The sequence below is a fragment of the Aulostomus chinensis genome, chromosome 12 (assembly GCF_037954235.1).
Source record: "Aulostomus chinensis isolate RoL2024-O1b breed Wild chromosome 12, RoL_Achi_v1.0, whole genome shotgun sequence".
In the NCBI taxonomy this organism is placed as follows: domain Eukaryota; kingdom Metazoa; phylum Chordata; class Actinopteri; order Syngnathiformes; family Aulostomidae; genus Aulostomus; species Aulostomus chinensis.
The window spans coordinates 17,576,822-17,602,691 of record NC_141331.1 but is presented as its reverse complement, the minus strand read 5'-3'; the positions used below and the strand labels follow the sequence as shown (position 1 = coordinate 17,602,691).

General features: G+C 42.1%; 5 protein-coding genes across 11 annotated transcripts in view; 1 reads left to right on the top strand and 4 right to left on the bottom strand.

Moving 5' to 3' along the window:
• The window catches only part of uggt2 (UDP-glucose glycoprotein glucosyltransferase 2), a 42,135-nt gene extending 39,997 nt beyond the window's left edge, over positions 1-2,138 (top strand). For all 5 annotated transcript variants that reach the window (XM_086220579.1, XM_086220577.1, XM_086220578.1 and 2 more), the window contains one exon: positions 86-2,138. In XM_086220579.1, coding sequence (XP_086076705.1) covers positions 86-108 — 23 coding nt within the window. In that variant the 3' untranslated portion in view covers positions 109-2,138. The remainder of the gene's footprint in view (positions 1-85) is intronic.
• Positions 2,139-2,367: 229 nt separating this feature from the next.
• dnajc3a (DnaJ (Hsp40) homolog, subfamily C, member 3a) lies at positions 2,368-14,123 on the bottom strand. Its single transcript, XM_086220580.1, has 12 exons — positions 13,815-14,123; positions 13,317-13,427; positions 12,917-13,041; positions 12,132-12,206; positions 10,777-10,929; positions 10,519-10,700; positions 8,822-8,941; positions 8,453-8,558; positions 8,244-8,364; positions 4,280-4,412; positions 3,955-4,103; positions 2,368-2,950 (listed from the first exon to the last, which is right to left on the bottom strand). The coding sequence occupies exons 1-12, from the start codon at positions 13,894-13,896 to the stop codon at positions 2,796-2,798; spliced, it is 1,512 nt and encodes a 503-aa protein (XP_086076706.1). The 5' UTR covers positions 13,897-14,123; the 3' UTR covers positions 2,368-2,795.
• Positions 14,124-14,772: 649 nt separating this feature from the next.
• On the bottom strand, positions 14,773-16,775 carry LOC147252317 (claudin-10-like). The gene is made up of 5 exons (XM_086220583.1): positions 16,410-16,775; positions 16,168-16,329; positions 16,003-16,084; positions 15,818-15,925; positions 14,773-15,711 (listed from the first exon to the last, which is right to left on the bottom strand). Exons 1-5 carry the CDS (start codon positions 16,729-16,731, stop codon positions 15,516-15,518), a joined length of 870 nt encoding a protein of 289 aa, XP_086076709.1. The 5' UTR covers positions 16,732-16,775; the 3' UTR covers positions 14,773-15,515.
• A 709-nt stretch (positions 16,776-17,484) lies between these two features.
• LOC147252316 (claudin-10-like) lies at positions 17,485-19,407 on the bottom strand. The gene is made up of 5 exons (XM_086220585.1): positions 19,070-19,407; positions 18,392-18,553; positions 18,215-18,302; positions 18,032-18,139; positions 17,485-17,950 (listed from the first exon to the last, which is right to left on the bottom strand). Exons 1-5 carry the CDS (start codon positions 19,299-19,301, stop codon positions 17,764-17,766), a joined length of 777 nt encoding a protein of 258 aa, XP_086076711.1. The 5' UTR covers positions 19,302-19,407; the 3' UTR covers positions 17,485-17,763.
• Positions 19,408-20,136: 729 nt separating this feature from the next.
• Positions 20,137-25,182, bottom strand: LOC147252315 (claudin-10-like). Of its 3 annotated transcripts, none has more exons than XM_086220586.1 (5): positions 24,768-25,182; positions 21,855-22,016; positions 21,696-21,777; positions 20,600-20,704; positions 20,137-20,484 (listed from the first exon to the last, which is right to left on the bottom strand). In XM_086220586.1, exons 1-5 carry the CDS (start codon positions 24,979-24,981, stop codon positions 20,328-20,330), a joined length of 720 nt encoding a protein of 239 aa, XP_086076712.1. In that variant the 5' UTR covers positions 24,982-25,182; the 3' UTR covers positions 20,137-20,327. The 3 variants fall into 3 exon arrangements, with proteins under 3 accessions (XP_086076712.1, XP_086076713.1, XP_086076714.1); XM_086220587.1 differs by lacking the exon at positions 24,768-25,182 and adding an exon at positions 22,648-22,858; XM_086220588.1 differs by lacking the exon at positions 24,768-25,182 and adding an exon at positions 22,648-22,858 and having other exon boundaries at positions 20,137-20,478.
• Positions 25,183-25,870: the final 688 nt, after the last annotated feature.

The following is a 25,870-nucleotide window of genomic DNA, read 5'->3' as shown; positions in this document are numbered from 1 at the left end:
TTCTCAGTGCAACATCTCGTCTGTCTCTTACCATCCCGGTTCATTTTCATGATCTCTTCCCTTTTCACCTTCCTCTGCTGTGTAGGCACCCGGCGTGATGAACTTTAGTGTGTGCCAGCAACATGCTGAAGAGGGGGAAAAAAAGAAAAAAATGGAGGCAGCACCTTATGCACGCAAGTCAACTGTGAAGCTCGGAGACAGATGATTCCATCTAAACATAGCCACGGAGTGTAACATCCCCAGCCGGCGAAGATGGGATATTTTCAGAGATGCCATATCTGCTTCTGCAGTCAGTCCGTCTTACAAAAGCAACACGTGATGCAACTATTAACTGCCAACTATGAAGTCATTGTGTGCTGACAGGCGCATGATCTTTGTTCAGTGAAGTATGAAGTCAAAATGAGAGCAAAGGGAAGCAAAGCACCGTTGGCAATGGTGCACTGAGAACTTATGCAACTAATCAGGAGGAAACTCATCCCTGGATCATCTATTTTAATATTTGTTGTGTTTTGCCTAAATATTGTTGATTTGTAAATGTTCAAGCTGAAATGACTCAAACCAAAGTTACAACTGAACTTTTGCTACAAAGTTCTGACCATTTGAACAGCAGTGAGCAAATACTGTTAAGCCCCGCCCTCCCACAGTGCTTCTGAAGTCACTGCCTAGCAACCATAACCAGGCACAGCAGGCCTGTGAAACCCTTTTTCTACTGTTAATGTGCATGGGGCTCTTTAGTAGTGTAGCTCTTGTATACTCCCAGAAGGCAGCTCTTAGCCTGGTGTGAAGGTTCTTTCTTTGTTACTTTGGACGTTACTTTTGATTTTTCAAGTCCACAAACAAAAGAGCAGAAGTGTTAGGAATGGATTTGTGAGTTGATGTTCTCTATGCAGGGCAGCACGGTGCTGCAGTGGTCAGCGCTGTGGCCTCACAGCAAGAAGGTTCTGGGTTCAAGTCCCAGCTCCGGCACAGGATCTTTCTGTGTGGAGTCTCCATGTTCTCCCTGTGCCTGTGTGGGTTCTCTCTGGTACTCCAGCTTCCTCCCACAGTCCAAAGACATCAAGAGAGGACGAGGCTGATTGATACTCTAAATTGACCGTAGGTGTGACTGTGAGTGTGAATGGTTGTCTGTCTCTATGTGTTGGCCCTGTGATGGACTGGTGACCTGTCCAGGGTGAACCCCGCCTCTCACCCGGAGGTTTCTGGGATAGGCTCCACCCCCCACCCCCCCACGACCCTTAATCAGGATGTCCAGCAGGCTAACTCGCTTCCTAGCCTTTTCCAATGGCACAAACAATCATTATGGAGGATATTTTACAGACTAGGAATGCCCCAACTTAACAAATCGTGACATTCAGACAAGCCAGTGTGGTGTTTTAAAACTACTGCTAATAATATTGAAATAATACCAGGGCCAAAAAGCCCCTGCTACAGGTTGAAGAAGCTGACTTTTGTCTATCGTGTAGCATTAGCCTGACTGGTTTGATTAAACTGACTTTTTCAGGCTTCTCAAGAAGCTAAAATGTTTGCTGGAGACAACCAACTAGCTTTCGTGGGCCTAGTTTTAGCATTTGCAGTCATCTGTCAGCTCCAGTAGTTAGAGCTAATTCAATTCTATAGGGAAGACACAAACACCCACAATGGTCAGCTAGAAATGAGAAGCCTGTTATTGTTGATACGGACTCTTGTGACATTACAACTGTAGCTACATTTTCCAGATTTGTACACAGCTTATGTGCCATGCAGGTGTCACGGCTGTAATTTAGGGGGCTGGACTCAATCATGCCTGTTCCTGCTCCGCTATGTGATGCTACATTAATGACTCAGCTCCTCTCTTATTGCCGGGTTTATATATGAAATCATCTGCAGGTCATTATTTGGAGTTGTACACAGGAGTTTAACTTCCAACATTATGTTTACATCGATGTACGTTCAGTTTCACTGTATTCAGTATTGAGAATGATGCTTTCAAGATTTGGATTCCTTAACTGAACAAGTGTTTTTGTCTCAGGAATAAGACAAGAGTTGCTGTATAACTGATGCCAAGAGTATTTTTGTGTTGTCTTAAAGTGGGTGCACCCGTTTTAAACTGTGCTGTCAACCCCAGACGTTTAACCTGTGGTGGGTGTATAAATAAAGCTTTACAACAAACGCATCATTACAAACACTGCTGGTGGATTCTGTTGTTCCCTAATGTGGTCAGTTAATCAGTGAATCATGCAGTAAAAGGTCTCAACTGGAAGACTTTGTTTCCACTCACCACTTAGCGTTTCATCATGTTTCCTTGGGAAAAAAAAAATTGTCGGAGAGAAAGTGTAATGATGTTAAAGTTCTTTTTTTAAATGCTTTTCCTCAGCTCATTCACCTCCCAGGCTTGACCAGCATTACTCTCTCACCTCGGTTGAATTTAATGTACATAAATAGCTCTTTATTTACAGTACAGAAACATTCCATTCATAAAAAAATAGCACTGCACCTATGTACACGTTGATTCTTTTGAATGGATGTGGCTTTCAGCGTCGTCAATACATGGAAAAGACGTGTCACTTTGGAATCATCACCTTAGTCTGGAAAGTTAGAAGCTGCTTCACACGTGGCAAATATTAGTTTGCATAGCAAAAGATCCCCCCCCCCTCCCCTCAAAAGGAACTCATATTTGCTGAATTCAACAACCAAGAAACATCTCCAAGGTCACAGAACTTCAGTCACCGTTTGCTCCACTGAGGTTTTTGGTATGAACCGATATTCTCCCCTACAAACAGGGAGGAGACTCACGATTGTCCCGGATGTCAACATCCTTAATTGAAGTTGAACTTAAAGTTGAAGGGTCCGGAGCCGAATGGGTTGAACCCCTGGAAGCTGTGGAAGCCTTGATTAAAGTGACTGTGATGGTGACCCTGCTGGCTCTCCGGGTCCATGGGGTCTTGTCCTTGGTCAAACTTGGATCTCATCTCTAGAGACACACACACACACACACACACACACACACACACACACACACACGCACACACATCAGCACACGAGTATTGAAACACACAACACGTATGTGGAGCAACTGGATTTGAAATTAAACCCTGAACACGAGTAGTTTAATAGCTTCTTCTGATTACCCAGAAATGTCTGGTCATTTTGTGACAAATTCATTCGCAGTGTAGGCAAAGCAGGCCTGACGAAGATGAGGCAGCCGTCGAAATACTTATTTATAACCAAGTTCCTGCCGGTTGTCCGTGTGCTCCGGCAGCTTTGGACTCTTTTTCTGAAGTGTCCTGCACGGTGCAATACTCGTAATGGCATCTCCAGGTTTGACTTCATTTCATCTGGCCTTAGAAAATTTGCAAAAAACCTAAAACGTTCCTGTATTTTTCTGTTCTGGGCCAGGGCAGAAATTTACTGCAGTAATATGGAAATAATTCAATACAGCAGAGACAATGTAGTAGTTGGGAGAACCCACAAAATACCACCTTGATCTTTCGTTCTTAACTAGCGCTGACAGTAGCGCCGCAGCTTAAGAGACTTCCCAGATTCATCTGAGATATTTTCTGGTGAATCCCCTAAATGAGGTCTTCAGATTTGAAGATTGAATCAAATTTTTGCCTCAGGAGTATTCAAACTTCTGATTTCATCAGTTTTTGAACTCGTTGTAATGATTCCTGACAGAAGCTAATAACTGTGTCAACATTACGAGCAACATGGAACTACGGCAAATACTGAAATGGCACATTAAGAAGACAATACGATCTATTGCCATAAAGCAATTAGAGCAATGAAAATGTACAAAAATGTAAAAAAAAATGCCTGGTGGTTTGTGTGTAGTCCTGCTAAATGACGCAATCGCGAGCTCCTGAGTGGAGGTATTAAGCTCAAGAGCGTGTCCTGTGAGCCAGTGTGGACGTCGCCAGCTGTTGGGAGCAGCTCCTGGGAGGTCTGGCATTTACGGAGCCTGCCGGTGCGTCTCACCTGGGTCGGTGAGGACTTCTTTAGCCTGAGCGATGTCGATGAACTTCTTTTCAGCCTTCTTCTTCTCCTCCGGGTCCTGGAAGTTGTCAGGGTGCCACTGTTGAGCCAACTTCCTGTAGGCTTTGATTATCTCCTTCTTCTGGGCTGTTCTGTGACCGTGAGGAGGAAGAAGAGGAGGAGGACAAGGAGTCAATTATCAACACATTGACTGAACATAATGATATCATCAATAGAGGCTCTGAGCAGAAGACTGATCGAGTGTGATGACTACATCTGCCTTCCAGTATAAGCAATCCCAGATTAAATCCAGAGACCAGCTCCTCACCTCTTGACTCCCAGGATCTTATAATAATCCCGCCTCTGAGACTGTTTGAGGAGTCGCTGAGCTCTCTCCAGACCTTCCTTGATCTGACGGTCATTCTCGCTGTGTTTGGCAGCCGTTTCATAGTCTTTAATGGCTGTAAGAGAAGAATGCTGCTGAGAATCGGTATTGATTACTGGTCCAGAGTAGCTGATAATGGAAAGTGCAGTAGAACTAACACAGGGCTCAGTTTTGCTGTGGCGCACATCATCCATCCATCCATCCATCCAAATAATGTGTTTTTATCTGTGAGGTGCTGTCATCAGGTGACAATCACTCAGATTTTGTGCATTTGCATCAATTACTTCCTCAGTTTAGACATCACTCTGTGTAAAACACTGGTCTTCCATCACTCTGCGTTTGCAGGTTACAACTTCATCTAAAATGCGGAGGTGAGTCTGCAAACAAATGGTCGAGTGCTTGATCTTTGAGATCCTTGAGGTTCATCAGATTAAAGCACCTTTGAGATGAATCAACCACAAATAAAATAAGCTGGTTTCCCTCCCGTACTGGTGGAAGTCCCATTGGAAAATTTGTTTGGGTTAGTAACCCTGTCCTGAGGCAGTCACACATGATGAAAATGTTGTGAAAACTGAGTCACTGGGAGCAGAAACGGAGACGAAGCGATGCACACTCAACGCTGCGAGGTGCCAGCTTTGATTTCATTGTGATTTGATGACAGTAAACACATCAAAATAATCCTGAAGTAACAACATCATTGAAGCTGATATTGTTCCAAGCATCAATTGATATTTCTGTCCACGTTTGCCTGCAAAACAACAAACAGATTTCAAATGCTTGAAAAGATTTATGCACAGCAGGGCTGCCCACACTTGACCCGTCATGAGGATTGATGGAGACCACAGATGATGATAATAAATAATAATAATATCAAAAAGAATGATGCAACACTGCAAAGCTGTTTCTGCTCTTTAAATATGTTGGATCCCCAAATACTATAAAACATACGTATCTATTATTATTGACCAGGTGGCAGAGGGACACTTGGCATAGGACGTCAGTTTGGTGTCAGGGAAGTTCGGGGGAAACACAGAGACAGAGACAAAAGGCATTTTAATAAGACCCTACTTCTATGCCAGCCAGATGATATATCATTGCCTTAGCCTATCAAAGATGTATCTGTGTATGTTTTCTGATGCACACAGATATCAAAAAGCTGTTTCTGGAGCACATACAAAGCAGAAACAATTCCTAAGGCGATGTAAAAGTGCTGTAATGTAGTTTGGCCAGCAGAGAGCGCTCCAGTGGCTCCGTCCTGTTTATTCTACTTCTTTACTTGGGCCTTGCTTAAACCGTCATGTGTGACAATGTTTAAAATGTTTTAATAAAGTCAGTTATTTATCTAAAATGAGCCTTCTGCCTGTACAGAGCCGTGTTGGAACAAAACTGGGGCACGATGAGCACAGGAAGGGTCTATTTTTAGTCGGTAACTTTTTTTTTTTTTCTGTTTTAAAATATATGGGGTTCATAAATCCCACACGGGTCAGAACCTACAGTTTAACAACATGTGGCCCGTGGCCCAGAAACAGTAAGTTTCAGTTCTGACCCTCCAAGGGTAAAAGTTTGGAGCCTCTCATCTTGATCTTTTCTGACATCATCACTGATCTTGAGCCAGAAACAGTTGCTGACCTGTAGAGAGACGTTGTCCTTTACTGCATCTGTCTTTTTTTACACGTCATCTTTCTGAACGATTTGTGACGTACAGATAAAGTCGTCTTGTTAGTCATTCGTGATCGCTCCTCTACATCGGCTCCTCCAGGAAGCTGCAGCCCTTCAGATCCCGTCGGAGCGGCTCCAGGCTGTTTGTGTGAGCACGTTCCAGGGTCTTTGAGGGTTGTTTACCCCGTGAGCTGCACTGAGGAGAATTACAGACTCCCTGATAGTTCTGATAGAACCCTCAAACGCTTTCAAGGGGTCCGACGTTCCCACGTACTGGTGTTCACGCCAGGTTGTGAAGAACATACAGCTTGGGGGCGGGGGAGGGGGGGGGTATATGATGGTAATGATGGGTTCAAGTGTGTATTTTGTTTGAATATCACACGATGGGGGCTTTTATTTCAGGTTCACCATATTTGGACAAAGTGAAGGTTGTTTGTTCATGAGTTGTGTACCACTTAATCGCCTCTAATTACAAAAGAATTCTCGTTCCATTGACGGTCTGAAGACCTACTGAGGAGGATCCCTAGTTGTCTAGAGCTGCGGTTTTCTCCACGTGACATTCCCCTGAACACTTCCCTAAAATAAAACATCGCCGTCTCGGTAACCTCCTGCAGGTATTAAATATTCCAACCACCGGGGTCGATGAACATGCTGGCTTTTGAAGGTTTGATAAATAAATGTTTCACTGATATTTTCCTTTAAAAATGTATTCCTCTTTATTTTTCTAAGAACGAGGAGGTGACGCACATGGACTGTGGTCACCTTGGTTGAGAGCCGCTGCAGGCTGCAACACACCCAGCGAGCCCATGGTTCCACTCTGCTTCGGAGGATTCGCAGAGCAGATCAACCTGACGTATCGGAAAGACTTCGCCGATTATGAAGGCTGGTGCAGGATCTAGATGATTCGCCTCGGGGAGGGGGGCGTCTTTGTTCTCGTTCAGATCTCTTTTTCAGATACAAACTAGAGAGAAAGTCTGCCAATATCAATAAAATACTACAACAATTCTCCCTGAAGCCACTACAGTTTCACCTTGTGATTGCAAAAATTATTTATTGACAACTTTCCTCTATTTCTGAAGGCTAGTTTTGACATTTTTTGACCTATTTCCCATGTTTTAGGCCTAAATTATTCATAGGGATAATTATTAGAATTGGTCAGATATTGAATAAGAATGCAATACTGACAAAGTAAAAAGAGCTTCAGGGCTCAAAACAGTCGTGGAATTTGGGGGAAAAATTTTAAAAAGTAATTTCCAAGCCTGGAGACATTTCTTGAGAAAGAAGCTGAAAGTTTTTCAAACGTTAAGCAAATTTTCCCAACAGAGAATACATTTCTTTGGTTGAATATTGATTTACTTCACGTCCTTCATCAAGTTCATGTTATTAAAACTCCACTACTTGACAACTAACAGCAATTTCCACCATTTCATCTGGAAATCTGCGGCCAGGAATAATTGGTTTATTATTGAAATAAATAAGAAGAAGAATAATCAACAGTTGATGGTCAATCAGACTGGCTGATCCTGAACAACAATACTTTTTTCAACAAAAGCTGTACAAAAAAAAAACAACAACCTTTGATTGTGAAATAGAGAAAATTACAGTCAGGGATTACAGCTAAAATGGTGGGTTGCTTGCAGCGAGGCGACAGGTAGAGCGATGGCTGCGAGTCAGGACTATTCCTGGGGATTTCACCATCTGCCAGCGTTGGACGTTCAGTGAGAGGGGAGCGTCCTTGTGCCATTCAAAGGCTTTACAGAGATGGTAGGTGCTGCGAGTCCGTGTGTGTTTTGGCAGCGCTGTGTAAGAATGGCTTCAAGCTTGATATACACTCCAATTCTGCACTAATTCTACTGCACGTACTTTTGCCCACTCTACTGTTTGGGGTGAGCACAATTTTTTTTTTTAAATGAGGTGTTCGCCTTTGTTACTTTGCATTTCCTCAGTGCAGTGGGGTTTTTTTCCCAGCTAACAAAACAACTCCACATTCAGACACTTCTATGACGGATCATTGACAGTTCAACTGTTTTCCCTGGGTGTTATGGGTAGACTTGTGAGGACCTCTTGTGTTAGACTCCTGTCATGACACCATTTAGGTCCTCTCAACCTACAATAAATATTGGTAACCTCATTGAAATGACTGCACACAGGTCAGATGAGTGAGAGTGCAGCCTTGCATAGAGAAAGGGGGCCACTGACTCCATGAGACTGAAGGATAAAAAACTACACACAGCTCTGTTTGGCTTACCTTCTTCGTACTGTTCTTCCTGGACGTACGCCTCCGCCCTGTTCTTCAGCGCATTCACATTCTGTGGGTCCGACTGCAGAACTTCACTACACACTGGGATAGCTTCGCTAGCCTGCTGTCCCTGCTCACAACACAGTACATAGTGCACAGGATGTAAATGTCAATGGAGGGAAAGTTTCAAGAGCAGCAGCAGGAAGGGAGGGTGGTACCTGTGCCAGCGCATGGCAGATCCGCTCTTTGGCCAGAAGAGTGAAGTGGTGCACGTTGGGCTCGGTCTTCATCACTACCTCATATTTGCTCACAGCGTCTTCGTACCTAGTGAAGCAGGAAGCGGGTCGGTGGATCAACACTGTGGCAAAGATAATACAGCAGGAGGCAGCGTGGTTCTTCACAAACATCACGCCAGCATGTATGTCAAATAGGAAGTGACATCCATTCATGTAAGGATGGGATTTGTGTGCTTGAGGGCGAAGCAATCATTCCAGAGCTGATGCAATTCTTGGTATTCAGAGGGGATGTGATTATATATTTACAGGGATACAATACACTACTTCCCAAACACACACACACACACACACCTCTGCTCTTGGATGAGTTCCTCTGCAGACTGGATCTGTTTGTTGAGCTTCTTGACCTGCTTGTAATGGCTGTAGCACTGCTTGTGATCAGGATCCAGCTTCAGACACTCGCGCACCTCGCTGTAGATCATAGGAAAAAAGCCCGGTCAGACTCGTGTGACACCCTCTGAGGTCTTCGTGATATAGTAATAACTTCTACGGAGGCGGCAAGAACACAAGACAGAGCCACATCGTTGCTGTGCGGTCAATACACATCTGGTGAATCTCATTCACTATTGATTTTGGAACTGGGGTCGTGGTTGAGGTCCCAGCTACGTGTCGTACAAGTGGCTACTTGAGAGTGTCTTCTTTTTCCCCCCTCCCATTTGCTCTTGTGTGTGCATGATTAACTCCACAGTCATAATTTAAAATGCGCTGTAACATCCAGTCAGGGGACATTAATAGCAGGTTGTTAACTGTTAGTTTAAAGTTAACTAATATGTCTAGTTGCAGCAAAGACAGATGAAGAAACTAGGGGAGGTCGGGGTCATGTTAGGGTAAGAGGTTCATGTTCCCCACTTCTTAATAAGACTCACAAATAGCATTAACAAATGATTAATTATACTCAAGTAATATTTATTTGACAAAAAATTATTATTGTGTTATATTTAACAGCATTGACTAACCGGTGATAATTTGCCTGTATTGTACAGTGATCAAAATGCACCTACATAAGCAGGTCAGCTAACAATAATCCACGTTTTCTTAAATATATAAATGGCAATGTTTAATTCCTGAGAAAAATAAATGTAACCAAGCCAAAAATATGAAGCCTCTCGTACGTACCTTCATCTTCGCTCTCCCTCTTCATTACAGTGTTAATTTTGCCAGCGATTCATTCATTCTCAGTCGTGTGTCAAATGTCCTTGTTAGTTTTCATCATATTTACTTGTAATTTTTTTTTTATTAAGATAAGTTTTAGTTAAGGAAACTCCAAGCATTTAGTCTTCAGTAAGAACTTTAATAGTCACTAGTGGTTTATAGCAGATGAGAACTGAGCTTCATTCCTTTGCGGTGGGTCTTAACGTTTCTCTACAGGGTTTATGAGCAGTTCATTTTAGTCAATTGAACGATTGTTACTGCAAGTCAATAAAATCAGATGAGGGACTTTCATTGCCTAATTTCTGTTGATGAGATTAGCACTTTTCCACTGGCATGACTCAGTCTTGAGACGGGCGCTTCTTTCCAATTCTTGTCTCCCAGTGAAACACAGAATCAAATTCTAAATTGCACTTCTCTCTCATTATACGTCTTGGCCCCACCGGCACGGCCGACTTATAGAGCCGCTACACTGGCGGTCCATCTTTACCATCAACTGTTCCTGTTTAAAAACAGGAGGGGGGGGGGGGGGGTTAATAGAACCACAACAAAAAAAAGCCTTAGAATTCAGTTTCCTCCTTTAAGCATGAATTTCTGTGTGCTTGTGTCTGTATGGGTTTACTGTTTCCTTAACATCAGTCACTTTGTAACAGTTACTGAATGCAGGACTACTGGGTTGTGCTTCAACACAAAAACGGACACAAACTGGCAGAAGCAATAAAACGACTGAACTACTGGAGATAGAGCTCAGCCATGTTTGATTCTGAGACAGACAACTTGTCCCATAATGTGATACTAGAGTGGGGATCTTGTCAAAGAGAGCAGTTTGAGAGTCTTACTTGAGGGACATCTCGTGGTCTCCCAGGTTGTAGTAAATGGTGCTGAGCTTGTAGAAGGCCTGAGTATTATCGCTCCTCAACTTGGATGCAACTTTAAGGTCACTGATGGCTTTCCCCATCTCTCCCATCTGAATAAAACACTCGGCCCTCATCTCACGAGACGTCACGTCCCAAATACAGGTCTGCAACAGGTGGACAACAACATTCATTGATGATGACATGAACCGGTTGTAGGGTGATTAAAGTTACAGCTCTTGCCTCGATGACGGTGTCCAGCTGGGCTGCAGCAGTCATGTAATCCTTTCTGCTGAAGGTGCTGTGCGCTTCAGCCGCCAGCCGCTGGATTTCATCTAACTTAGTCAACTGGCTCTGGGCCTCGCTCGCTTCTTTGTCGCTGGGGTTGGACTTGAGCTGGAACACGGCAAAGCAGGGACTTACATCAAGTACTTATAGTCACAAGAAAAATGGGAGAAAAGCCTGAGTTACCAATAGGATCGAGACCAGAAAGCAGTGCTTAGAAAAGCTTTCCGAGGAGAGCACGGCGTGGCCCTCAGCCCATTACGCTACACTCCTTCTAATCACAGAGGTCATCATATTCACCAGGCTAATCTCAGCTAATTCTTTACAAGGCTAAAGGCTGTATGTGATGAATTAAATTGGGCCAATGTTCTGGTCTGCTGCAGCAGCAGGGCAGCATGCCCTCTCCGAGAACAAGGCATCACATTTGATTTGAATTTTAATATCTAAGCCTGTAGCATAGTACTTCACTAGCCACCTGAGGTCGAACATTAGAGCCTGAAACCGTCGTTAGCATTAGCGCCTGGCGGGTGTGTGCGCCTCAGTGCTGTTCTTGAGTTATGGTGTTGAATAATTGCCAGAACATTTCCTTCAATCCGAGCAGACGACACATTCTAGAAAACGGGTAGGGCAGACAACCTGAGAACACAAAGCCTGGACAATCAAGGGCACAGAGACACAAGACTGAGCTTCAACTTACACATAATAAGGAGTCTTACTGGCTCGCAAAGAACCAATGATCTAAAGAGACCTTTTAGGTCAGACTCTTGCCTTTCACACCGTCAGACACGATCTGCCTTTAGGATGACCTCACCTGAGAATAAACTTTCAATCTAACAATTAAAAGCAGTTACAACAAGGACATCTGTGTCCTCTGGCGGTGCTGTGAAACTGAAATATTAAAATGCATTAGCGAGCTTCAGTCTTAATCCATATCAAGCCTGTGAAATGATCCCTGAAGGCTCAGACGAGAGTTCCCTCCCTTCCTGCCATTTCAAGTATTATCTTCATCTTGTCAGATAGCTTATGGACAGGTTTACCCTGTTATCCAAAGTCTTAGTGATATTAATACCTTGCTTAACCTCTCATGTTGTCGACCACATATTAAAACAGAAACTAATTAAGGACAGAAGTCCCAAATACGGCTCTCAAAATGCAAACTTCAAAGGAAATTTGTGAACAAGGCCATCATTGTGGTAGGTCAGACAGTAAAGGCTTCACACCATGGCTACAGAACATTGATTCCTCCAGGGGAAATCTACTTTTCAATTAACAAATTCAGTTTCTTCTCTCCTCACTTTTTGATGCGGACGTACCACTTTCTCAAAGTCGCTCTCCGCTTCGTCCAGTTTCCCCTGCTTCAGAAGGAGGTTCGCTCTCTGAAGTCGCGCCTGGAGAGAGAAGCACCTTTTTCTTGATTTTCTTTTTTAAGGGCTGTGAGTATGAACTTATCCACACAGCCGACTTGTGTTCTAGAGCTCTTGTACCTTGATATTAAATTTCAAATGGAGCACATTCACTGTATACAAACACACAGTAGCCTTCTCATGTTTTTATGCAGTTTCTACCACTGATCATTCAAGACTGAGATGGATAATTTTGTTAAGGTTGCAGGACAACATACAACATGTGTACCAAGGTGGAACACGTTAGATGTGTTCCCCATGGACAGCAATAATCCAGTCTTCACTGAAGTAGGACAATAATCTGAGTAAGATACAGCCTTTCAGACGGTATTTTCTGACGGCTTTAACCAGAATAAGGTCATACTCGGTGAGGAGTAATCAAATTAAGATGTGGAGTATTTCTGACCTCAGTTGCATTTCTCAAGTGTGCTGTAAACATCCAACTGTACTTCAAAGTTCAGAATTTTCATAGCCTCGTGAGACACAGCACTGAAACTGCTTTACGACGCAGTGAGCAGTACAAACTTGACTCCAAGCTCAGGAATAAAGAGTAAAATTAAGAATAAGAAAATAAGATGTGATATAGCTATCATAAGACATAAAATGAAAATATTTTCTTAATTAGAATATGGCCAAATTATTGCAGTCTGCGTAAATTATACCACTCTTTTCTTAATATGGAAAGATAAACTCACAGAGGTGAAGTCTGGTTTGAGTTCAATTACTCTGCTTAAATCTGGCAGAGCAGATTTGGACCTCCCCATGGCCAAATATACTGTAGCCCTCCTGTAGTAGGCCATGTAGTTCTTAGAGTCTCCGTCTGACAAGAGAGCAGGACATCACACACACTGTCAAATGTTACATGCATGCCACTCAGCTCTACCAGAGCAGATGATCCAAGGGAAAGGTTTTTTCACACACACACACACACACACACACACACACACACACACACACACACACACACATATATACACATACACGTACATATGTATATATACACATAGGTATATATACATTTATGCATTTATAAATATATACATACATACCCACACCACCATAACTAATCATGAATCTGATATTTCTCCAGCTTACCCACAGCAGCGTGGAAGTGAGAGAGGGCATCGGCTAACTGTCCAGCTGCCAGCAGCTTCTTCCCCATCTCCATATGGTTGTCCACGCTCCCTTCCCTGCCACATTTCACTCCTAAACACAAACCCAATAGTGATACTTTCACTGCAGTCCAGTACCACAGGTCACAGTACCACAGGTTACAGCCCCTCCAGTCCACACCACTCTTCAGCAAATGAAGAACTAAGCAGATGAAACTTCGTGACAACAACCTTTACACAGTGTCGTTTTTTAGTTAACAAAATTCAAGCTGTGTCAAGTTCATAACAACTGTTTACAGTAACTTTTCAGCTTATTCAAATAGTTAGTTTGTGTAGCTGAGGTTAGCTGGCGTGAGCTAACCGTTATATCGATTGAGCTAACTTTAGCATTAGCTACATTGACGTCCCTGTCAATATGTTTACAGTCTAATTTAGACGGGCACGGTAAAAGATCTTTCCTAGCTAGCATTAGCTTTCTTACCTTCATATCGCATATCAATCAAAACGAGAACATACGGGACGTAAGTCAGAATTCTGTGAGCGAGATTGTCGATGGACACCATGGTTGTATGTGGATGAAACCGTCCGGCAAACTAACCGATACTGTTTTAACTAATGCTACTCTGAACTCTGGACGGTCCCATGTGTTGACAGCTAGTCTGCATTCTCTCTCCGCTCCCAGTCACCGCACAGCAGTGGCTGGAGCCAAGGACCGGTCGTGGGTGACAGTGATTGGCTGGACGGCTGGAAAACCTCGCCCATCTCCGGCGGATCAACTGCGAGCAGCCACGGCAGCATAAGAAGTGTGTGTGTGTGTGTGTGTACAGCTGAAAGCTGAAGCCTTGCATCACAGTGAAGTCATTTTCTGAGTGAAGTCGCTTCGATTGATTTCTACTTAAGTATTTGATTCGGGTTTGAAATCGATTAACAATCAGATTAATGACGTGTTTTGTAGTCGATTGAGAACCTCATGTATTTTTTAAATATTTGTTTAAATTCATTGCATGTATAAAGTTTGGCTATGTCACGCCTTGTAAATATTTCAACATTTGAAAAAAATTAATAGCATTGAAGCGGCTCTGCTGCGTGTCAGAGGTTGACAGCTTCTTCATTAAATTGACGTCACACAACACGTGATCCGGCCTATTACTGCCCTCTACTGGTTACTGCAACTCCACATTTTCAAGCTAAATCCACGCAGGGGTCAAGAGGCGATGTAAGGGTGCGATCTATTGTGTTTGATTTTTAATGTGTTTTTTTTTTTTATTTTAATCAATCAAAATTCATTTGCCAACACAAACCCCAGCAATTAAAAATTGAAGCTTAAACTTGAATTTTGATTCAGTTTAGTTCAATTATACCGTCTGTCCATGTGTGTGTAGAGTCAGGAAGTGGGTTGGAAATATTGAATTTCTTTATTTTAGAAATAACAGTTTAGCTTGGATTGTCTTGAATCAGAGCTTCTCATAATTTTGCATCTTCAGATGTAAACTGTTATGAAGTGGTGGTAATTCAGGGACTCTTAGAGGTGAAATGAATATTCCAACCGTAAGATGCAGCATGACATGCTTCTTTTTATGTCTCACAACACTAACTTTATTTGGAATGTATAAAAAAAAATCAGATGAAGAATTAGTGGATAATATGAGGAGGAATGCTTGATAGTGCTTGAAATCATGTATGTATCTGTCTGCTGAGGTGTGATGCTTTGAATTCACTGTACAGTTGTTACAGAGCAGTACATAGGCCTAAATATCTTGTATTTTTCTACTACAGTGGATTTGTACACATGCACATGCTGTCTATTGAATATTCAACATTTTACTCAAACTCAAATAAATTTACAGTCTAAAGTTCTCATCAGGCCAGACTTTGAGAGCATGACATAAAACTACCATAGGTCGAGCAGAGGAGTCGTAGTATTACAACAAATACATAAGTAAACAAATCATGGCCTAAATCACAAAGAGCATCTCAATGAAGAATGCATCATTCTGCATACTTGATATTTTAAGTTTTATTATCTGGATAATTATTTCATAGTGCATTTTATTCTTAATTGGCATGATGTCTTTTGATATCCATGAGAAAATGAACACAACAGATAATACATAAAACACATCGCACACAGCCTTACAAAATATCCTGTGTATCTAAAAATAAAATATTGTATGAGGTGATGTCACATGTATGCATTTGTTGTCACTGATGTCCCGGTGGTATTGGTGGTCCCAGAGACGCTGCTGAATTCACTATCACTGAAGGACTTTCCTTTGCTGCTCTCACTCACGTCGGTGCGAACTGAAGACCCGAGGCTCTTTTTGGTTGGAACAACCGTGTATGCATCAGCAAACGTGAAGGCGGGGGGTCTTTCATCGCTGTAAGGTTCAAAAGTGTGTGTTTAATCAAATTTTATGCATGGAAGGGTAAAATATAGACTGTTGCTTCCATAGAGTAATAGAAAAAATGACAGCAACGCTGTACCTTGACTGGCAGCCTTCCCTCCCTGCAAAGATACTGTAAATAAGACCTCCAACCACAAGTAAAGTGGATCCTCCCCAGCCGATAAACACACCTACACCTATTTCAAACCTGCCCAAAAAAAGAAAACAAAACATTAGAACCATAACAGTAGATAGATTTGTCCATGCACCTTAGAGTATACTTACCTCTGTGCTACAAAATTAGGGTCCTGAAATTCTGCTCTAATTCTGTTCCCATAATAGGAGAAAGCAATCATGGAACACATCCCTGAAACAAAAGGCACACGTATCTCCAAGATTAATCCAAAACATACTCTATATTGGGTGTCTTTGAAAGAACTCCTACTTTACCTCCAATAAGATAGTTCATCCCCCCAGCAAAGGTTACTCTTGCATTAGCGAGCTCTGACCCTCCAATCTTGGTGCATTTCATCCCCACCAAAACCAGAATGGATCCAAAGAAAGAAAGGATAATGGCGATGATGATGAGGGCGCGGCACATGTGAATGTCCCCTGTTCAGGAGCAGCAAAGCAGCGTTCAGACTTCGCTATGACGCACCTGTCTACCTTAAAATTGGACATGTCTCACTCACAGTTCAGCGCAAGCATTGATGGGATTCCCTTGCAGTCTGACACTCCAGTTGAGTCTGATATGCAATCCTTCCACAGGTTGGAGAAGTAGTTTGATGTGGTCAGAACAATGCTGTCAACCTCAGACCAGGTCCAAATCTCCGTGGCCATCGTGGAACAGACCAGGATCCATCCGGACACGCAAGCCACAAAACAGCCAATCTCCATGTACATGACCACCGTCCTGTAACTCATGTTTGCCTCTGAGGTAAACAGCCAGAAGGAGAGAGGAGCAGCTCCTGACCTGTAGGATACCTGTGTGTCGCCTGAAACACACGCTCTCATACACTCGCGCGCTCTCAAAGGATGTTTCGTGCATTGTCACATGTTTTGCCTCGAACTGGAACTCCTGGGTTTTGTGAGGGTCACCTTTATTATGTGTTTGTTGTCAGTAAAACATCCAAGAGCCTACGGTACCAGCATGGCTGCAGTTTTTTGTACTCATTTGTTCTCTCAAAAAAAAATAAAGATTTCATGAGCATCAGCAGTGTTTTTTTCAATGAACTTCATAAGTTGTGTCATAACTTAGAAAAGTCTAAAAATAGACAAAGTAAGTTACCTCAAAGTCTGAAACCTGCAGTGGAAACCTGCAGTGGAAACCCCTCTCTCCTGTGGCACAAAATGACTTATTTCACACATAAATGTAGCGAACTCTGTCATATCACTGAGTTTTCCCCCCAAATTAGACATCGTATACCAGAGTAAAAATTGGAAAGAGAAATAAAACAAATGGATAATTTATCAAAGCAGCAGGATGTGAGTTACTACAAGCAAAATGATATTTAGCTGCGGGCATCGTAACTGAAACGCTCATATAATCCCGATGGCTTCACACAGGTTTAAACTAAGCTTTCAAACAGTCAGAAGGACTAAAGGATGACACACCATCACTTAAAGACAATTAAAAGCAGACAAATAAACCAAGTGATGATGAGTATCTTTCAAATTGTAAGATCAGGGTGAGGAAGAGTCGAACACACATCACACATGTTGAGAATGACTTAATAATAATAATTAGAAAGACTAACAGTTCTCATGAAAGATGCAAAGTCTTTATTATTTTATTCTTAATAATAATACATAACTTGGTGGAATCATATTTACTGTGTACACAAAGTTGATGGGTAAAGGGTAACCACAAAACAAAAAGGCAAAAAAGGAGTATGACCATGGAACAAGAAGTACACGTACACTCATACACTGGTATTTTTATCTGTTCGACAGTACCGGATTTGGAGTTAATACATCTTGTTTTGTGCCATAAACTATAAATAAAAACGCTCAAATATACATAACTACACATAAGCATTTGAGACACTACACAAACGCGTCTCTATCTGACATTTTCTCCGGTGTTGTCCGTGACAGCTTTGAGGCTCTGGAGCTGCTTGATCTTCCTGAGCCAATATAAGATGTGTAGGGTCTGTAGTACCCGGTGTACCGGGTTCTTCCTCCGGAGCGAGGGACCATATACGTGCCTGACCCATACGCATATATCACTTTACTGGAAAAAAAACACACCAAAGTTAATGATGCGTTGTATCCGCAGCAACAAGGGAAGGGATGAAAATGTCAATAGCAATACCTTTCTGGGCAGATCACTCGGCAGACTGTGACGGCGTAAAGCAGAGATCCCAAAAGGATGAAAAAACATCCCACCAATCCAAGAAAGATGGGGGGGCCTAAGTCATACCTGGTGTTTGGAAAGAAGATAGTCATTATTCACCATGGCAACACAGCTTCAACTAAACAGTGATAGAGGTGGTACCTGAGGACTCCCGGCCCTACACTGGGAGCAAAAGTTGTCCTGGCAATCCTGTTGATGTATAAGCAGTAGCCAGCAATATCTGACACACCTGAGTGCAGAGGTTTCGTTGATACCGAGATGCAATGAGGGCAAAACACTTGTGTCATTTACAGAGACCAACGCGTTCCGCGTACTCACCGCCAAAGAAATGAAACACGGCCCCTGACAGAAGCAGTTTGTCCTTTGTTTTCTCCCCTCCACCGATATATGTACACTCCATCCCAACGAAGCAGAAGACCACACCGAAGAATCCAAGTGTTAACCCGCACATTAGCAATCCTCGCACTCCCTGGATGAAAGCTGTGAGGAACATAAATGGTGTGAGAAAAAAAAAATAGTTTAGAGTCCTGCATAGAAGTGTGAAGATGAGATGAAATCGTACGGTCCTCATTCATCCAATGAACAAAAGCTAATTAGTTAACTAGATGAACAGAAAATCATTTGTTCTTCAGATGAGGAGGAGACAATTGGATTTGACTGATTTTTTCCTACCTTTTTTTTGCTACTTAAACTCCTCTTGATCTCGTTCTGGCTCTATGATTCAAAAGGCCTATTTATTGTGGTTGGGATGAACATTTCTGAACGGATTTGGACGATACTATTTTCATATATTGAATCTAAATTGGGGTGACAAAAATATGAATCTATTTGTTCAAGCCAGCTCAAAACAGCCGAATGAAAGACAAACACTTCAATAACCAGCTCTCTGGCTTTTTCTGAGTAAAACATCCTCACAGGTAAACTTTGCACATCTTATGAACCAGTCTGCACTTCTTCTTACTCTTGGTGAGTGTTTTTAAGACGTTGAATACTTACGGGTGACAGTCCAGAGCACTGGGAAGTCTCTACAGTTAGTAACGGCTGTAGAGTCAGTGAAACAGTCCTTCCACAGGTTGGACCAGTACCAGGCCACCCTGATGATGAAGGACCCTCCTTGGCCTCCTAACTGGGTGATCCTCCAGTAGTCCATGGCCATGGTGCACAGTATGAACAGCCATCCCAGCGATGTGCTCAAGAAGCCTAACACCTGAATCAGGCGTTTCCTCATTTCTGTAACAGTCAGTTAAAACAGTTTTGCCATGTAGCGGCCACAGAGTTTGGCGTCTCCTCAGCAGTAAGTAGCCTCCTCGCTACATGTCAGCAGGCGGACCAGCGTGTTTGCACTGTGTGTCATTAGTGTTGATGAGGGCTTTCAAGCTCTGTGCGCCATGTTTACTGTAAACACGCAGGAGCGTGCCGCCCATTTGAAACGTTTCACAACACGTCCAGCTAGTTTTCATGTTCATTTTTATGTCCATGATGAAATGATGCATTCCATGTGTGGTTAGTGCTCCTGTTTGAGCAGATCTTAAATTCAGACATATCATAATGTCATGTGTTCCTCCTCACAAATTTGTTCTTATGCACAGGGATGTTTTAGCCCTCTCTTTTGTCTCAGGAAGGAGGTAAAATCTGCTCTCTTTCACTCCTTTCGGGAAAAAAAGCACAAGAAAGACAAAATATAGAATTTGCTAACTGTTTAATTTGTTTTGCTCCAATTTACACATACAATTATATATACTTGCGTCCTCTTTGGAAAGAAAAATGACAATGTGTCCCCATTTGAATGTTCTCCAAGTTTACATATTACAAAATCGTAGTTAATGTTTATAACGTGGAAAACAAGACAACTGTGTTTAACATGGTTTTAAGTATTGTTATTACAGCATGAGCAGTAAGTTAAACTGACTGTTCAACCAAGAAAGTCAATGTCTTCAAAAATATGACTCAGTGAATATCAAAAAACTGAACAAACATGCAAAAACATGCAAAATGAACTGAATATTTGGAATGTTCCTTAGTAACAAAAACAGCCAAATACAACTTGTGTACAAAAAAATAACTTCCTAACGTCAGAGTAAAAGTTATATTTATATTTATATTTATATATATATATGTTTTCAAGTAATTTAAAGATTAGAAATGTAATTCATAGTGAGTCCCGAATCAATATAACCAGTGTCCCCTGGCATTGGACAGAAACCCCTATGTGCCCTGCATCTTAGTATCCTGCAGTGGTTAACATTCACATCTTTTACACATATGCATTCTTATCAAAGTGCTGAACCCTGGAGGAGCTGCTGTAGTCTGGTGGTGGTCTCTGGTTAAGAGACCTTGCCTGCCCCCTCGGGTGAGAGGAGATATGGGAATGTGAAGCAGCACCTTTGTAGATATAGTTTGCCTGACTGTGGCTACAAAGAGACAGAACACAGATAAATATCCCATATCTGCATTCGTCAACACAAGTGACGTATACAGTAACACGGGCTGTTTACTACATGTATCTTGTGTGTGACACATACAAACCTTTTGGTATGGCAGCCGGCGACGGAGAAGCAGAGCATACCACCTCCAAGAATACAGAGTATTGAACCTGCCCAGCCGATAAAGAGCGCTGCGCCTAGCTCATACCTACGGATAAAGATCAAGTCTTAAAGGGATATTTAGAGCAAAAAGCATCATTTGTTTATCAGCTTCGCGCAGTAAGGTGTAGATCCTGTTGCCATCCCCTCGCATGACTTACATTAGCCTCATATTTAATGCTGGGAGCTATCGGAGACTGAAGATCAACAATAACAACATTATACAAAGTTTCCTTTATAAAGTTTCGTGTTCGGATCTCCAAAAACACTTCACTACGAGCTAAAAACGACCTCATTTAATCAGTTTTTCCTCCCCACAAGAATTAGCAGGTTGGTTGTAAGAAGAAATGGTGAGAACGACCCATATAATGAACAGTTACCATCCAGTGCTCATAGCAAATAATGCCTTATGAAAACAAGACATTTAATGACATCAATTTAAGAGTAAAAAAAGTTTGTATACGGAGGTTTAGGAAGCAGCGAGGTGATTTATGTTGGAGGCTACTGAGCTGAGAAAACTGTTGTGATGGTAGCTTTATCCTCCTACGTTTGTGTGAGTCTTTTGACGAGGAGAGGATACCGTGGAGCTGCAGTGGCGAGTGTTGTCTTTCCATCAAAACAGAGCTTACTCAGACCCTAAACAAGCGCTTTTTTTAACCCAAATTTAACCCACAAGGTGCTAAACATGTGTGGCGTAACTGTACGGGTGGACGGACCAAATGACTGAGTGTGATCAGTTTGGTTGCTCAGTGTTTTTGAGGAGTATTAAGCATGCAACTGCATTGAGAAGGCAGATTATACTGGACGCTGCATCTGAGAGTGTGTAAATTGATTGTTTTGTTTGGTTATGTTACTTGTAATCCTCAGCCTCCATTGGCTTCCAGCACACGTATGAGGCTAGAAGTTCTTCGTGAATTCAAGACAAAACAGCAAATACCTTTAACAAATTGCGCTTTTTGGGTGAAGTATCGCTTTAATGATCATATATTTTGTTCTATTGTCATGTTTAACTCTCTCTACGGGTCAAACATGGTTCTTACTTCTGTGCCACAAACATTGGGTCAAAAAACTCTGCTGTTATCCGATGTGCATAAAGGGAACACGCTGAGAGTGAGCAGAGGCCTAAGAAGAACGAGAAAAAAAAATGCTGTAAATTTAGTGGGAAAAGATGATTGAACAGGCGATTCAAAAAAACTTACCACAAAGAATGAAATTTACACCAGCAAAGCAGGCAATCCTTGCTTTGTTGCTGTCACTTCCTCCAATTTTAGTACATTTCATTCCAACAAGGGCAAACACAGTACCAAAAAAACCAAGACAGACCGCTGCAATCATCAGTCCTCTGCATGCTTGGATGTAACCTGCACACACACACGCACGCACACACACACACGCGCACACACACGCACACACACACACACACACACACACACACACACAAAGGTCAACTTATATACTCTCAAACAATGTGTCTCCCTTGGCTTACTGCAAGATCAATGATCAGTGACCTTGAGACAAATTTACGCATTAAGCATGAAATACAATTTGTCACAATAACTGTTCACAGGTTCCTCATGGTCAGGTCATGGGATGAAAGCTCCCATTCAAGTGTGATTTTTGAGGCAAATATTAGCTTGGAAGTTAACCCCTGAGACTAGTCAGCCGTGGTAGAAAGCGCCTGAGGTTCCAAGTAAATCTCCTTTATAGCTTTCAGGCTCGGAGAACTGGGGCTAAACATTGACACATTTGAAGGTAAATGAATTGTTCCATGAATAATTGCATTAGGCTTTAGGAGACATATTGTTCATGAAAAATATGATCTTCGTTTGAATTATTCTTCTTCTTATTTTTTTTTCAAAGTGGTTTCAACATGGATATAAGGATACAATTAAAACAAACCTTTATCGTGTGCTACTGAGCTGAAACGTAACATCATTAGAATTGCAAAGAACAACTAATATTAGAAAAACCAAGCATCCATGCAGAGCTGACCATCCAGTGCCAGCATCGAGGGAAATTCTCTGCAGTTGGAGACGCCGGTTGAATCGGTGACACAAGTCCTCCATAGGTTGGACCAGAAGGTGGCCGTGGTGATGACTGTCCCATCTAGAGAGGACACCTTCCAGTAGTCCGTCGGCAGGGTGGAAGATACCAACACCCATCCTGAGGTGGCTAGAACGAAGGCCAGGATCTCCTGAAACATGCTCGCTGGTGATGGTGATGTTGGTGACTCCGAAAATTGATAAATGCCTCCCTGACTGGGAAAGCTTATTGAAAACCAAGCTAAGCTCCGCACCAAGTTCAATGGATGGGCTGTGATTGATAGTTAATGGGTTGTGGAGTGTTATATTCTGTAGGGAGGAGTTTGGCTCTGAGGGGCCAATGGTCTATGGCAGCGTGGTCAGCTACAGTACAACGCGTCACTGTGACTCACAGTGATGAAAGTTCTGGATGTGGGCAGAGTGGTGATGGCGCCGGTAATGACGTTTAAAATTAAAAGGAAGAAGCTTTTGCCGTGAGTTAATGCAAGCCTATTACACTCGCAATTAGTTAAAGAGTAACAGAAGTGATACTATAAAAGACTAAATAAAAGTCATATTTTTGCATTATTACATTATTTTCAAATAAATAGTCCCCACATTTATAATATATATGTTTCGTGATCTATTATATTATATTATATTATATTATATTATATTATATTATATTATATTATATTACTCTTTGACAGCATACAATAGACAAGCAAGAAACAAAGAAAACCCTATTAAGTTTCAGAAGGGATATTCATTGTTATAGTCGTGTCACCAAGTCGTCACAGAATTTGAGTGTCACGTAAAACAGAGAATGCGAGTGCCTCAACATCCTCATGGCAAGTTTTCTTATGTTTGTCATTTTTGCTTTCTTACTGCAGTGTGAAGAACAAAACAATGGCTCAAGCATAAATAGATTTAGAGACGTGATATTTTGAAAAAAAAACAACAACTTATTACCAACCTAAATCTATTTTTCCTGCGTTTGAATATTTATTTTTATTTATGCACTTCAGCCACTGTGATATTTCAGCTACTACGGAAAGCAAGACCTTTGTTATTTTGCAGACAGATACATCCGGCCAGATCTTCCTGATGCTACTGCAAGTGGGAAACAACACAGAAAACATTTTAAAAATTTGAATAAGAGCACCATCTGGTGGCGATGTGTGCACTGCAGTTGCTGAAAATCCGACTGCTGCTGATTCCACACTCAGAAGGAACAAAAAGCATTTATTAACAAATTAGGTTGGAAACTACCAGTTGCTATGTGATTGATCAATAATCTATAATTAGAACTATATTATATGTAGCTGTGGGTTGGGTGTGTGTTTCCCTCCTACAGTATGATTTTGTTTACTCGCCTCCTGCATAGGCAGACATGTCCTGCCGTTACCTAAGCACCCATAACGGCCATATTGTGAGGCTATTTTTATTTGTTAGAAACCTAAAAAGCCACATGATATCAGCAAATTACTCCACCAAATTGATCTGATATTAAATCTCCGTCAGCGACAGCAGGTGAAGAAGGACGGAGTGCTGGATTTAATCCACGTGTGACACAGTATGAGATGAAAAAACATTTTATGCGCAGCTACCAACAACGATGATACAGCTCCTTCATCAGGGACACTTTAAATAAAAACACAGGTCACTTAACAATTTTAGAATTACAACTTTCAATCCAGTAAAATTAAATAATAAGAACTAACAGGATCAAAGCATGCATCACATATCTCACTTAGTTCCAAAGTATCAAATTAAAAGCAAGAAAAGAAAAGAAAGGGATGTTTGATAATGGGCTACTCCTGAAAAATGCTCTCAATATTCAGAGTTTAAACACTGAAATATCAACAAATGTTTTGTAATGACTGCCTGCTCTTCATATTCATTGATGAATGTTTTCCCAAACTGAAATTCTGGTTCCTGTATTTGTAAGTGACTGTGACCTTCATAATACTCCTACTCTACTACGCCATCACATAGTACATACAGCATGTTCACCTTGTAATATGAAGACACACACACACACACACACACTCACCATGCATCCATGTAGTCATCCCGCGAGACACTTACCATCCAGCTGTAAGATGGTATGATGTGGTCGACAGTGCAGAGCTCCAATGGCGTTCCCGGCACAGTTGGTCCAGAGACCCTGCAGTACCCATGTGGCTGTGATGACCGAGGATGCCCGGCTGGTGGCCCTCCACTCATGGGACACTGTGGCTCCGATGGTGGCGCCCAATCCCGCCAGGCCGCAGAGAAAAGCCAGAATCTGCAAACCTGTCATTTGGTGCTTTCAGATATATTTGATCAAATTTAAGAAAAGGAGAAGAAATCAAATCCCCCCGGGCGTGTAAATTACACTGCGGACATGTGTTTCACTGAGATGATTTACAGACAGGACATCTTCCCTGCATCTCTACTGGTCAGGGATGGGCAGACCAGTGTGAGAGTAAACTAGTAACACCAGTGTGAACTGGAAGTTAACTATTACATTTCAAAATGCCTCCCTTTGTGCGTGGCCAGTGTTTGGGTCTAAAAATAAGACGAAGTATCATATTAACATCCAGAAAAATAAGGGAGTAATCAGTCATCCTTCAAACGAGAGGTGATGTGACAAAGTCCAGTCACTGGTTCATCATTCATTTCTGTCCACAATATTTAGCAACCGGGTGTCTAATGATTACCAGCTCGTCGGTGAACATGCTGGGTTTTCATCCCTGCAAGATGTTTGAAATATATGCGCCATTTTAAAAACAGCAACGACAATGACTCACTTTCAAAACCGGTGAGAAATATTGATAACTATAAACCTGCAGGAGACACGGAAGTGATGATAAGGGACTAGAAATGTTCAGTCGATATGAACTGATGTACAGTAGGACGGCGTATGCTGCTGTTTTAACAGATGTTACATAAACATTCCTTCTACAGAGGTGATTCTAGAAGGGTGTTATAGATTTAGATTGTCATGCATGCCATCTGAACTCGGATGAGCCTCTCAAGCTCCAGTGTTTTGGCAGTTTTCTGTTGTTGGCTGAGATCCTCTGGCAGAGGTGTGTTAGTAAGTCAAGGTCATGGCGAGAAGACTAGATCGTGGGTTTGGAACGACCGGCCTGATCTTGTCTGGCAGGTTGTTCCAGAGCCACGCAGGTACAGTATAGTTCCGTTCTTTC

Bases quoted from the DNA above. Each gene is read 5' to 3' on its own strand.
- dnajc3a (XM_086220580.1), bottom strand. From the start codon at position 13,896: ATGGTGTCCATCGACAATCTCGCTCACAGAATTCTGACTTACGTCCCG. The intron at 10,930-12,131 runs GTACGTCCGCAT...GCCGTGTTCCAG, and splicing joins AGAGCGACTTTGAGAAAGTG to CTCAAGTCCAACCCCAGCGA. The intron at 10,701-10,776 runs GCAAGAGCTGTA...CACCTGTTGCAG, and splicing joins AGCTGGACACCGTCATCGAG to ACCTGTATTTGGGACGTGAC.
- LOC147252317 (XM_086220583.1), bottom strand. From the start codon at position 16,731: ATGAGAGCGTGTGTTTCAGGCGACACACAGGTATCCTACAGGTCAGGA. The intron at 15,926-16,002 runs GTAAGTATACTC...TTTTTTGGGCAG, and splicing joins CCTAATTTTGTAGCACAGAG to GTTTGAAATAGGTGTAGGTG. The intron at 15,712-15,817 runs GTACAGCGTTGC...TGAACCTTACAG, and splicing joins AGGGAAGGCTGCCAGTCAAG to CGATGAAAGACCCCCCGCCT.
- LOC147252316 (XM_086220585.1), bottom strand. From the start codon at position 19,301: ATGAGGAAACGCCTGATTCAGGTGTTAGGCTTCTTGAGCACATCGCTG. The intron at 18,554-19,069 runs GTAAGTATTCAA...TGTTCCTCACAG, and splicing joins AGTGCTCTGGACTGTCACCC to CTTTCATCCAGGGAGTGCGA. The intron at 18,303-18,391 runs GTGAGTACGCGG...CTCTGCACTCAG, and splicing joins CGTGTTTCATTTCTTTGGCG to GTGTGTCAGATATTGCTGGC.
- LOC147252315 (XM_086220586.1), bottom strand. From the start codon at position 24,981: ATGACAGGTTTGCAGATTCTGGCTTTTCTCTGCGGCCTGGCGGGATTG. The intron at 22,017-24,767 runs GTAAGTGTCTCG...GTGTGTGTGCAG, and splicing joins TACCATCTTACAGCTGGATG to GTTACATCCAAGCATGCAGA. The intron at 21,778-21,854 runs GTAAGTTTTTTT...CGTTCTTCTTAG, and splicing joins TGTAAATTTCATTCTTTGTG to GCCTCTGCTCACTCTCAGCG.